The sequence below is a fragment of the Armigeres subalbatus genome, chromosome 3 (genome assembly GCF_024139115.2).
Source record: "Armigeres subalbatus isolate Guangzhou_Male chromosome 3, GZ_Asu_2, whole genome shotgun sequence".
NCBI lineage: Eukaryota > Metazoa > Arthropoda > Insecta > Diptera > Culicidae > Armigeres > Armigeres subalbatus.
Genome location: NC_085141.1, coordinates 57,685,394 through 57,697,702, shown reverse-complemented (window position 1 = coordinate 57,697,702; position 12,309 = coordinate 57,685,394). Strand labels below are relative to the sequence as shown.

General features: G+C 37.9%; 1 protein-coding gene across 1 annotated transcript; it reads right to left on the bottom strand.

Annotated features, from left to right (window-relative positions):
* Positions 1 to 253: 253 nt before the first annotated feature.
* LOC134221661 (probable basic-leucine zipper transcription factor Q) lies at positions 254 to 11,165 on the bottom strand. The gene is made up of 4 exons (XM_062700850.1): positions 11,034 to 11,165; positions 10,499 to 10,710; positions 10,026 to 10,221; positions 254 to 412 (listed from the first exon to the last, which is right to left on the bottom strand). The coding sequence occupies exons 1-4, from the start codon at positions 11,163 to 11,165 to the stop codon at positions 254 to 256; spliced, it is 699 nt and encodes a 232-aa protein (XP_062556834.1).
* Positions 11,166 to 12,309: the final 1,144 nt, after the last annotated feature.

Sequence of the window (12,309 nt, the reverse complement as noted above, 5' to 3'; positions counted from 1 at the left end):
AAGTTATTTGTTCAAAAGGCATTTGGCTCAATGCCACTTGGCCGAGTAACATGTTAGTCAAAAGTCGTCTAGTAAATTCCAAATCTAGCCAAGAAAATGCCATTTCGCCGAAAGCGACTTACGGCCGAAAGGCCCACATGGTCGAACTGGTCATTTACCCAAAATGATCGTGCGACAGAAAGGGTCGTAAGGCCGAAAATGTCAGTTGAACAAACCACGAATTGCAATAACTGTTGGGAGAACCATCCATTGTTCACACCACCAAAATCGAAAGACCGCAATGGGCCGTTATCCATAACGATCCGATGGGTGCAAGAAAGTGGATGGCGATTTGCGGACGGTGTGGCGTGCCGTCGTGCTCGCAGTATGTTTCCACTGGAAGTGGCTTCCGAATGATCTGAGCTACGGAGCTCTACGGAACAAAATGGCAGAGACAAAACAAAAAAAAATCGAAAAAAGGAAACGAGTAGTAATGAAAGTAAAGGAAACCTCTACATCACGTGAATTGGGACTTGACTTAAGTTCTCACCTCTGGACCACGTTCATGCATAAACCTTGGAAACTGTAGAAAATAAATGCCCACTTTTCCCTGGCGAAACGAAACGGAACAAATTTAAAATGTCTATGTTGATTCGAAGCGAAACGAAACGAAATGAAAATTTATTTTCGAGACCTCGAAACGATACGAAATCAGGGTCCATTTGAATTAGTGGAACTAAATGGAATACAGCCGACTTTTACATCTCGATGTTCTATATCTCGATCTCTCTCTATGTCGATGTTATCCTCAGTCCCTTCAATGTACATTAGGGCAGTTCACATTTCAAAAATGTTCGAAAATTCCAACTCCCATATGTCTATTAGCATCATTTTGATAATATAGGAGTCCTGGCAAAATTTCGGGCAATTCGGTGACCATTTAGGGGTGGCGCGAAGTCAATTTATATGGAAATTTGTATGGGAAAAACTTTAAAAAAAATCAAATCCCCCTACAACTCTTAAATCGTGATGAATTCAAATAAACATCCCCAACCTCCATTTTTGGAATCTATTTGAGCTCAACCAGTGGATAACTCATTAATTTTGATTTATATTTCCACTGCTACGTTGAGGCTAATTACACCATTTTAGCCATTTATCTCATATTCAAACTGTCAAAAGAACCGTTTAATTCACTCATAACTAATGTGTTATCCGGAGGTCTCATTTATATAGGTTCTAAAAAGGGAGGTTGGGGATGTTTATTTGAATTCATCACAATTAGACAGTTGTAGGGAGACGTGAAGAAATTTTAAGTTTTTCCCATAAAAAATTCCATAAATTAACATAAATTAACTTCGCGCCACCCCTAAATGGTCACCGAATTGCCTGAAATTTTGCCAGGACTCCCATATTATGAAAATGATGCTAATAGACATATGGGAGTTGAAATTTTCGAACATTTTTGAAATTTGAACTGTCCTAATGTACATATATTTGGGCCTTTGGGCTTTCTACATCTTGATAATCGCCTATCTCGATATGTCTCTATCTCGATGTGTTTTGTTCATACTTTGTTCAGGATTCACTCTCCTTATGTCGATATGTTCAAATTTTTAGACTACTAGACCATCTTTGGACAATAATAAACACATCAATAACAGGAAACGACATTTGTTTTGTTGTCGTTTTTCATAGCAACGAGCTTTTTCGGAACTACCTAGTTCCCATTTAAATTTTCCTTCCATTCCTCGATCTTATAACAAGATTGTATAGGTAAAAACATTTGCGGCGTAGCCGAAATTTTGAGTAATTTGAAGTATGATATTTGTTAAATTAGGTCTGTTAAATTCCGTTAAAATGAAAAATTGTTAAAGAATGTTTTGAAAATCATCAAAATTACTCGATTTTTTTTTTGTTGCTCCCTCAAAATATTATTTTTGGGCAAAAATACGAGGAGAGGGGAGACATAATTGTTTTTAAATATTTGTTTTGGCCTAACTGTTATGCAACAAATAAAGTTTTAAGTAGTAATTCAAGAAGCAGGTTATGGAAGCGGTTTCAAAGAAATTTATCGTAAAGCGTATGCCCCCGAATATGATCAGTTTTATATCAGTTTACAATTCTTCTCATGATGAGCAATTATCGGATATAATTCTGTTGAAACCCTTATTTTACCTTAAAATTAATTGATTATGCTAAAGCATACTCCATATCGTCATATAGAGGAGCAAAATGTATCCGCAATACAATCAGCACGAGCTATCAAAGGTCCGATAGCGAATCCGATCATCGACCGATCCACTTCAGAGGTGGCTAGCCATCTGAAATTTGAATATCTCTCGCTTAGGATCATTCTGTCAAAGATACAATAAAGTAGTGGAATTAAATGGAATACAGTCGACTCTCTACATCTCGATGTTCTATATCTCAATCTATCTCTATGTCGATGGTATCCTCAGTCCCTTCAGTGTACATATATTTGGGCTTTCTACATCTCGATAACCTCCCTATCTCGATATGTCTCTATCTCGATGTGTTTTGATCATATTTTGTTCAGGATTCACTCTCCTTATGTCGATTTGATCAAATTTTTGGACTACTAGACCATTTTTGGACAATAACAAACACATCAATAACAGGAAACGACATTTGTTTTGTAGTCGTTTTTCATAGCAACGAGGTTTTTTGGATCTACCTAGTTCCCTTTCAAATTTTCCTTCCATTCCTCGATCTCTCCCTATCTCGATGGTCCCTTCAATATCAAGATGTGAAGGGGTGACTGTAGAACTAACTCGTCTTATGACAAGATTGTATAGGTAACAACATTTAAAAACAACCTATGATTTTTCTTTTGCGCAGCCGAAATTTTGAGTAGTTTGAAGTATGATATGAGTTAAATTTGGTTTAGAAATTTCGCGGAATTCCGTTAAATTTCGTTAAAAGCTAGTTTTTTTATGGCGAAATTTATGTAAATTAACGAAACGAAATCAATAAATCAGATTTCGCCACGACCAAATTCCGCGAAATTCCGCGGAATTTCGTTTCGAACCACCTGAAACGAAATTTTCCGAAATACCGCATATGCTTAATGCTCACCGTCCAAGTTCGTTGGGTGTCCAATTCCTTTGCCACCTCTGTAGAGTACTGTGACCTACCAATTGGTTATCATCATCTTTGCCGAACGTTTTGATGCGCACAAGGAGAGTTATTGAGATAGCTCTGAATTTTTGGAAATTCAATTAAACCCGTAAAATAACGACATCGATATCAATAATAAGCGTCTTTTCAAAAGTATTGTATGATACCGAGGTGTTGATTGATCAATTCATGGGCGACCTCACCTAGTGCAGTTTTGCAGAACTGTATAGAATTTACATGCTCAGCTACAGAGTCAACGCTGAATGTGACTAAATAGGTTCGATTACTGGAATGGGCTAGGAAATTCTCGGGTCTGATATCCCTGGACATAGCTTCATGAAATTCGAATGCAAAAATGGTAACTTGACATAGAAATCTTGCAGCGCCAGAGTTCTGTAAATGATGGGGCACCAGAATGTTTGGCGTAGTTGATTTTTTTATAGTTTAGCGGTAGTACATCCAGGTTTTTTTTACGGTTGAAATTCATTAACCGACCTGAACTCTCACAGCTTTTAATTACCTACCACCTATTTTTTTGTGATTTTTGTGAGGCTAATTCATTGCTGCATTAACGCTAATGATGTTAATCGACTTAATCCGAACCGTGTAAAAAACCTGGGTGTAACTGGGTAATCGCGACATTTTATGGGGTTTTCAGGCCAGCAATCCTAGAGTCAAAACCAGGTTTTAGTACTATTCAGAATTCTTCGGATGTTCTTAAGAATATCATGGGAATTCACTTCTGTCATTTTTTTCGTAAATATCTTAAATAATTTTTAGGAAACACTTCCAAAAAATTTCAAAAATGATTCCAGAACTTGCTGCAGGCACTCATTCGGAAATTATTTCAGGAATTCTTTCGGATACCATCGGAAATTCAATTCCCTCGAGAATTTCTTCAGTAGTTCCTATGAAATTTCCTCCAAGAATTTAAATTATAAGGAATTTCTTTAGGGATTTTCGAACAAATTTCCAACGAACTTTTCAAAAGAACTCCTGAAGGAATTTTTGACACTCTCAAATTTCTCCTAGAACTTCTTTGGACATTTATCATTAGCATTAGCATTGAGCAATTCGCACAAATTCGTAGGTGGTACAAGTCAAGACTATTGTGTGAGAGTAGCATCACTTTCATCCGTTACCACATATATTGATTTGGGACTAATCACTATCTCTTAGATGGAAGCAATGCACTCTCCAATAGTCGAGATCTGTCCTGGCCACGTCCTTGCGAATGCTGTGGGAAGGGAAGGATTGTTTTTTTTAATCATTTGTTTATTAAGGCTCAGACGTTTCTTAAAACTTTACGGAGCCGAATACAATAAAAATAAAATTATTTATTAATCTTGCATGAACTCTATCTTGGCGGAGCACGCTCGGTAAATCTTGATGAAGAAAATTGAGCTCGACGCTGGCTTGCCGCTAGCTTTCTTGTCTTTTCCTTCATAACTAGCTTGAATTCGTGTACCAGCTGCGAACAGTTGGGAATTCCGAATGTCCTTGGGATTCATTCGTCATTGATATCCGGTCTCTGCAGAAAAGCTCTTGTTGCTTCTGACTTTTTTCCTCTTCTTGATAATCTCTAATAATTTCTTCCTCAAGTTCCACGGTTTCGTTTTCCGCAAAATCCATCAACACATCAACAGTGTCTGCCTTTTTTCAGGTGCGATGCTCATTCCGTGTGCCGGGTTCCGATTTTTCCTCGTAGGGAAAATGTTTTGACGATGTCCTGTGCTTAGCATAAGGAGCACGTGTTTTTTAAACCGTGATGGAAAACTTTCACGCTTCAGCAGTTCACTACGATTGACGGAGGCACTCCATTTCTCCATCGTACGATGCACTTTTTCCGTCTGGTTGAGAAGCGCTGACAGTGCGTTATCTGATACCTCCGGTGGCAGTTAAAACTTTCGAAGGTAACGAGTATTACCTCCCGCTACCATCATACACACCTCCACAGTTTTATCACTAACGTGTTTAAATTTCCGAGGCTCCGCATTTTTTTTCGAAGAGATTCTAACATAACAGCCTCCAAAATAAATTTGATGCAAATGCTTCGGTTTTCTGTCAGCTTGTAAATAGCTTCCACATGCGACACATCGCATTCCAATTGATTTATGAACTCAGCAATCTGTATCCACGAGTGTCGAGGTGAATCGATCGAGAAACGGAATTCGACCGTATTTATAAACACCTCACTCATGACGATCCGTTTCACTTTTGCATGTGCACAGTAGAAAAGCAAATGACCCGACGGTGCGACTGACTGGTGCAAAACAAAGATAACAGGCAAACAATTGAAAAGCAAAACTAATTCCAGCAGAACACATCTACAATTGCGTACGTCGTGTACGACCGATGCCGAGCAACTGAGAAGGATGGTTAGTTGGACACCTATTTAAGAAAGATGCAGAGAACTCTACGACTTGTAGGTGCCACGGGAGGCCTAGCAGCACAATTCACGTTGATTTGGTTGCAATAGCTCATATATGACCAAATTTGGTCATATATGAGCATCATCAACTGATTTACAACATGTGTGTTGCTCGGGAGGTTTTGGGATTGTGTGGAAGGTAAGAGCACTAAGATAGAAATACAAAGTATAAAAGGGACTAGCCTGAAATTGAACTCACGACCTTCTGCTTAGAAGGCAAAAGCTGTAGCCACTAGGCCACATAGCTTGTCTCCTAGAATTTCTGTAGACATTTCTTCAAAAAATCTTTCGAAATTTCCTTCTGATATTTCCCTAGAAAATCTTACGGAAATACTTCGGAGTTTTTTTTAGACAATTTGTTTTTAGAAAATGCTTAATTAAAATTAAAATAAAAAGAAATTAAATTTCTTTAGGAATTATTCCGGAAATTTTGTTAAAAGATTTTTTCCAGAAAATTTATTTAAGAATGAAATAGGAAATACTAAATGCATTTTCGGAAGAGTTTCTAACGTTTTTCCAGATTAAATTTCCGACAGATCTCTTAAAGTAATTTTCGAATGATCCCTAGAAGAAATTTTGAAGTAATTCGCAAAAACAATCTTGAAGAAATATCTAAAGGTGGGTGAATTTTTAAAGAAATTTTGAAGGAATTTGAGGAATTTCTTCCTAGTTTTTCCGATGCGATGGGTCACATGTGCTTTACTGTTCTATATTCACTGTCAAACGAGTTCTCGATAATAAACAATGTGAGCTCATATAATAATCCGACGATATAATGGATCAGGATCGCTTATTCTATTCTAAATTTTTGAGATCATTTCATGCAGATAGTTTTTAGCCTAATTCTCTCATCATAATTCAGAAAATTCGCTAGCAAAAAGTATTTCATCTAAAATATGGTATGAGAAAAGCGTCTTATTTTTACTCGAGAAGTTGCAAAACGTGAAAGATTTATTTATTTATTTTATTTATTTCGTCAACCGACGTAGACTAGTACATATACAATATACATGTTTTATTTTATTTTCTTAATGCTATAAAAACGGTATTATAGTGTAAAAAAATAAAAATAGTTTGGTTAAGTAGTGTTTAATTTTGGGATTTAATGTAAATTTAGATGTGTAGGTTTCGAATTGTGACAAAATATTTTTTTAGGTTCTGCCGAGACATTGTAAAGTCAATAGTTTCGCAGTGTTGATTTTAGATGGCCATCATCATCTGATTGAGAGGTCCGAATTTTGCATAATTTGTACGGCAGTGATTAATTAAAAATGTATGTCGATGACGCAGTTGTCGAGATGGTGTGTAGAAATTTAATTTCGATAAAATGTTTGTTGAATCAATACGCTGCGAAACTATATCGTTAATAAATGAAACCATTGCAGTTTCACGACGCTCTTTCAAAGATTGAATGTTTATAAGCTTGCAGCGTGCCTCATATGATGGAAGTGGGAATGTTGTCCAACCTAATTTACGAAGAGCAAATAATAGGAATTGTTTTTGTACTGATTCTAATCTTTCTTCGTGTGCTATTGAAAATGGAGACCATACAATGCTGCAATATTCCAGTATCGACCTTACATAAGCAATATATAATGTTTTAATTGTGTATGGGTCATGAAAGTTATAGCAGAAACGTTTTATAAAACCCATCATATTATTTGCTTTATGAATAATGGTGTTGTAATGGTCGATGAACGTTAGTTTGGAGTCTAAGATAATTCCTAAATCCCTAACTCTATCGCATTTCTCTACAACCTGGTTTCCTAATGTAATTGAGAGATTTGATGCTGTTCTTTTTCTGCTGAATGATATAAGGTTACATTTTTTTACATTCAGTTGCAATAGGCTTTTATTGCACCATTCGTAGAATGTGCATATTTCGTTCTGGAATATGTTGAGGTCATTTTTATTCCCTATTTCCAAAAAGAGCTTCATGTCATCTGCATAGATTAACACTTTAAGTTTGTCAAGAATGAAGGAAATGTCGTTTACATATATTATGAATAATAGAGGCCCTAAATGAGAGCCCTGGGGGACACCGGAAGTGGCTTGAATGGGTTTTGATCTATTGCTGTTAAATTTTATAATCAATTGGCGATCAGTTAAGTAAGATTCAAGCCATTTGAGTAGTCCTGGCTCAATTCCAGTTTTTTCAATTTGAATAGAAGCATGGGTATATCTATGCGATCAAATGCTTTACTGAAGTCAGTATAAAGAGCTTCTACATGGTTTCCTTTATCCATTGCATTCAGGGTATAGTCAACAAATTCAAGAAGATTAGTTGAGCTTGAACGCCCTTTAAAGAAGCCATGCTGTGCGTCTGTTATTCGGTTTTTTACTTGTTTGAATAATTTTCGTTTACTATGGCCTCAAAAAGTTTTGGAATGCAAGAGATAATGGCTATTCCTCGATAATTACGTATGTCTGCATTTTTTCCAGATTTGAAAATGGGTATCAAAAATGAGATTTTCCATATATTTGGGAACTTTCCTGATTCTAGTGACATATTAAATAGCCAAAATAATGGAGTGGTTAGTTCCACTGCTAGGGTTTTCATAAATATAGGAGGGATTCCATCAGGACCAGGACCTTTTGAAGCATCTAAACTACGTAGGGCCTGCAAAATGTCTTGGACATGAAGTTGATTCACTCATATCATATGAAAAATCTGGGAAAAATGCAAAATAGTCGCGGTCACGATCATTTTCAGAAAATGTAGAATAGGTTTTCTGGAAAAATCTGCAAAAAGATTACAGTTCTTTTCCGAGCTATCTCCCGCGTTTTCGTCAAGATGCATAATTGATGGAAAGTTATTAGATTTCAGTTTTGTTTTCACGTAATTAAAGAAGTTCTTAGGACAGGACTTTATTTCGCTCTCAGTTTTTGAATTGTAATCTTCCAATGCGTTACTGATAGCGTAATTCAATTGATCGCATACGTCCAAGTAATATACTAAATTTTCATTACTGTTATGACTTTTGTAAATTTTGTGTGCTTTTTGCTTGCGATTTCTTAAATTCTTGATTTGCCGGTTATACCAAATTGGGTCTTTATTATTGTTATGACGTCGTTTTCGTTTTAGTGGAGTTTCTTGTGAGATTATGTCAGATAATAATCTGTAAAAGTGTTAACAGATGCTTCGACATTTTCTTCATTTCTTAAAACTATTTGCCAGTTTACACTTCTTAACCTATCTCGAATATTTTCATAGTTCGCTAAATTATATTCAAAGACATCCTCATACTCACAATCGTTGGGTCTTTGTTGCTCATGAATGAATAACGAGTATTCGATTGCAGTGTGGAACGCTTCATTTTTCCACAATGGATTGATAGATTCTGTTACACAGAAATCTTCATAGATATTTGTCAGCAAGAGGTCCAAATAGCAATTTTGATTGTTTTTATATGATTAATTTGGTTCAATCCTAAACTTGCAGACTTGTCAAAAATTAATTGCAAAGTTTCGTTATCCCCAACGACTGGCAGTAGGATACATTCGTTTTCTGAGTCTAGAATAAAGTCAGCATTGCGTTGGTTAAAGTCCCCATAGATGTGAACTTTAACCTCCGGTGGATGTTCTGATAGTATTTGTTCAGCGCACTCAAAAAAAGATTCATAGTTGTGCTTACAAGCATGATTAGGTGGGAAATATACCGATGCGAATATATGCATTTCTCCAGCTATATGGGTTTTTACCCAGACATGCTCAAATTCATTGAATTTATTTGTTGTGATGATTTCTGAATTAAAGTTTGCTGAAATAGCTATTAGAACACCACCACCGGACTTTTTCTGAGACGTTAGAAAACTCCTGTCATCTCTAAATACATTAAAGTTACTTCCAAAAATTTCTTCACTCCTAACGCTTTTATCCCAGCTTGTTTCAGTTGCCAGAATAATCGAAAAGGATGAGCTTAATAAATTTTTAAATATATCCTTCATTTTGGCTGGGCTTTTCATTCGATTGAAATTCTGACAATAAATTAGAACTTCAGTCGAATTCTGTTTCGGCGAAGAAGTTTCTGGAAGTATGACGGTCGACGAAATATTTACCTCTTCTGATGTTTCATGTAGCGTGTTATCTTCACTTGTTAATGTTACTTCCGGAGAGTGCGTCATTGCCGATGAAAATTTGGTGGGCTGTAGAATTTATATGCGGCCTCCCTAGTGCGTTGAAGTTGTTGAGTGCGTTCACTGGAAAGGAACGAACGGTGTGATTGAAGGTCTGCCAAGGCGTCGTTGCGAGATATTCCTAGATCCTCGTGTACATCCAGGAAAATTTGACGCAATAGTTGTAAGTCTGTTGGTAGTCCTTCAGATGCTAGCATTGCAGTGGCGCTGGTTTTGGTGGTTCCACGAATGCATACTGTAGGTGGCCATCCGCACAATATCCATAATTTTGGGTCCCGTAGTCGTGCTTTTAAAAAACGTCGATCACCAGACGCAGCAGATTGCTCTGTGAGTCTTACTATAGGTGGTCGCATTGGGTCCAGCAGAGGAGGGTGCTCGATATCCATTTGAAGTCGGCTTTCACTGCTGCAAGAAAGTTGTGCTGGCTGTTGTTGTTGTTGTTGTTGGCTTTGTGACTGTTGATAGTTTTCTGGTTGATGTTGTACTTTTTGAATAAGTGGTTCTGCTCGATATGGGTTGATAGTTTCACCCTTTCTAAAATTAATCAGTTTTGGGACCGATAGACCAGGGATAGGATGGTCGGTGATAGAGGGTGGACCGGCAAATTTAACTTTAGCAATAGCAAGTAGTTCCTTGTCTTTACCCATGTGTCCTTGAGTATGATCTTTGAAAGTTGCAGGTTTTTGTTGCTGATACGAACGGATTGTTGTTTTTTCGTTTCCTTCGTCGTCTAGCCTTATCAACGGCTTTTTCTTGGAGCTTTTGTCTATTCAGCTTCTTGTCATATGTCCACCCGACTGGCCTCCCATACCCTTTCTTTCCCAGCATTCGCCAACCAGCGGAAGAACGGTCCTTTTTCGCTTGCGCTTCCTTGCTCAATTTAGAGAATTTGGCTCGACGCTCTGCAAACAGGTCCATGATTGCATTATTGGTCACGTCTTGCTGGGATTGTTGATTTTGTTGTTGTTGTAGATGTTCTGATGCCTTTTGCCGTTCATTGGAGTCTTGGAAAGATTGTTGTTGCTGTTCTTGTTGTTGATGTTGTTGGTGTTGATGCAGTTCTTGTTGTTGTGGAGACAGCTCAGTAGTCGAAAGGTCATATAGCTCGTCTGCCAAAGTGTTGTGTAAAGGAGGTGAATTTATTTCTGCACTGTTACTTAAGTTGGAAACAGCAGCAGAAACATGTTTCACTTCATCCAATAATTCATCCAATTTTTTGATTCAGTGAGGACTAGAGACGATGGCACCAGGTCGCTTCTGAGGTCATTTATTAGTTGTGGAATAAGGCCCATTGAAATTGTTGTTGTTTCCATCGCCTCCACTGCTGCTGCTGTAGCTGATTTAACCGCTTTTTCTACTATGAGGTCGTCCGGAGGAGGTGTGTCCAAAAATGCTGATAGCTTGTTTTTAATTTCTGTAGCGTATGCTCTGTTGTTGTTGGTGACATTGATGACGCCCCGCTCAATGTTGGTAAGCATTGTTTCGACGTGAGCAATCGCCTCATCGTGTGCGTTGTTTAAGGTCTCAAAATTTGTGAGTACTTTATGATTTGCCACTAATGTGTGTTCAATGTTCTCAGAAATGTTTTTCAGAGACATTGATAATTTATTAAGATTGAGTTCTTGCGCGAACTTTTCTTGGCAATCATTACAGAGAGGCAGCATAAAAGTGCGTAGCACTTCTTCGTGATTCCTTTGGACGCCTATGCATGCTGCATGAAAGGTGCGTTTGCAGGATCCATAACAGCGCCATAAAAAGTGATTGTCACTTTGCGCACAATTTCTTATTCCACACATCATGGCACAATTAAACGCGAAATGCGCGCGGGTCAGGTCAAAATATTTAAAAGATAAGCACTGCGGGGTAAAGTTGAACGCGACGAGAACGCGCGGGTATGTAAAATAAAAAATATTTACACGTCAAGTTTAAATGTTTAAAAATTGTTAAGACGCCGCGATACGAGTGGCTACACGACGAGAAAAAAAAATAAAATTAAATACTTGCGGAGCGCAACGACACACAACCGCCTTCGTCAACCACTCGTGATGGAAAAGGATGAGAGGATTCACAACAGCTGATCGATAGAGACAGGAGTGATATCACTTACTTACTAAACTACTAAACTTACTCAACTGAAAACATCAATGTACGTTGTGTCGAACATCATTCTAATTATGTATCTTGACATAATAATATCAGATAAGTCGCAATAGATCCAGCGTCCTAGACTCCTCGGGCTCCTTCTGCCTCTTTCCCGACCTCTTGGCTTCTGGAACAACCTTCCCAACCGGGAACTGTTGACAAACGATAGTTCACCAGTTCTCGGCCATGACGCAAAGCCCTTAGTTGATGGTCGGACGAAACGCGTCGAGCTGTTGAAGTTAGAAGGAAAGCCCCCCGAGCACTAAGGAGGCTTCCCCCTGGGCACCCGAGAAAGGTAAGTGCATTGGAAAACTATAAACAAAAACACTATGAGTGCCAAACGGTCATCCAAGACGCACAAAAGAAGCAGTGGGAAGATTTCCTTGACTCCATCAATTCGGCCCAATCCACCGCCGAGCTATGGGGGAAAGTCATTTTTTTTTCTTCCTAAACAATGGAGGGGGAATCTGCTCAACAGAC

What these genes read in the sequence shown, in the direction of transcription:
- LOC134221661 (XM_062700850.1), bottom strand. Translation starts at nt 11,165, where the DNA reads ATGCTTACCAACATTGAGCGGGGCGTCATCAATGTCACCAACAACAAC. An exon ending in ACCTCATAGTAGAAAAAGCG is followed by an intron (nt 10,711 to 11,033) that starts GTTAAATCAGCT and finishes CAACAAGAACAG; the next exon opens with CAACAACAATCTTTCCAAGA. An exon ending in CGAATGCTGGGAAAGAAAGG is followed by an intron (nt 10,222 to 10,498) that starts GTATGGGAGGCC and finishes GATTAATTTTAG; the next exon opens with AAAGGGTGAAACTATCAACC.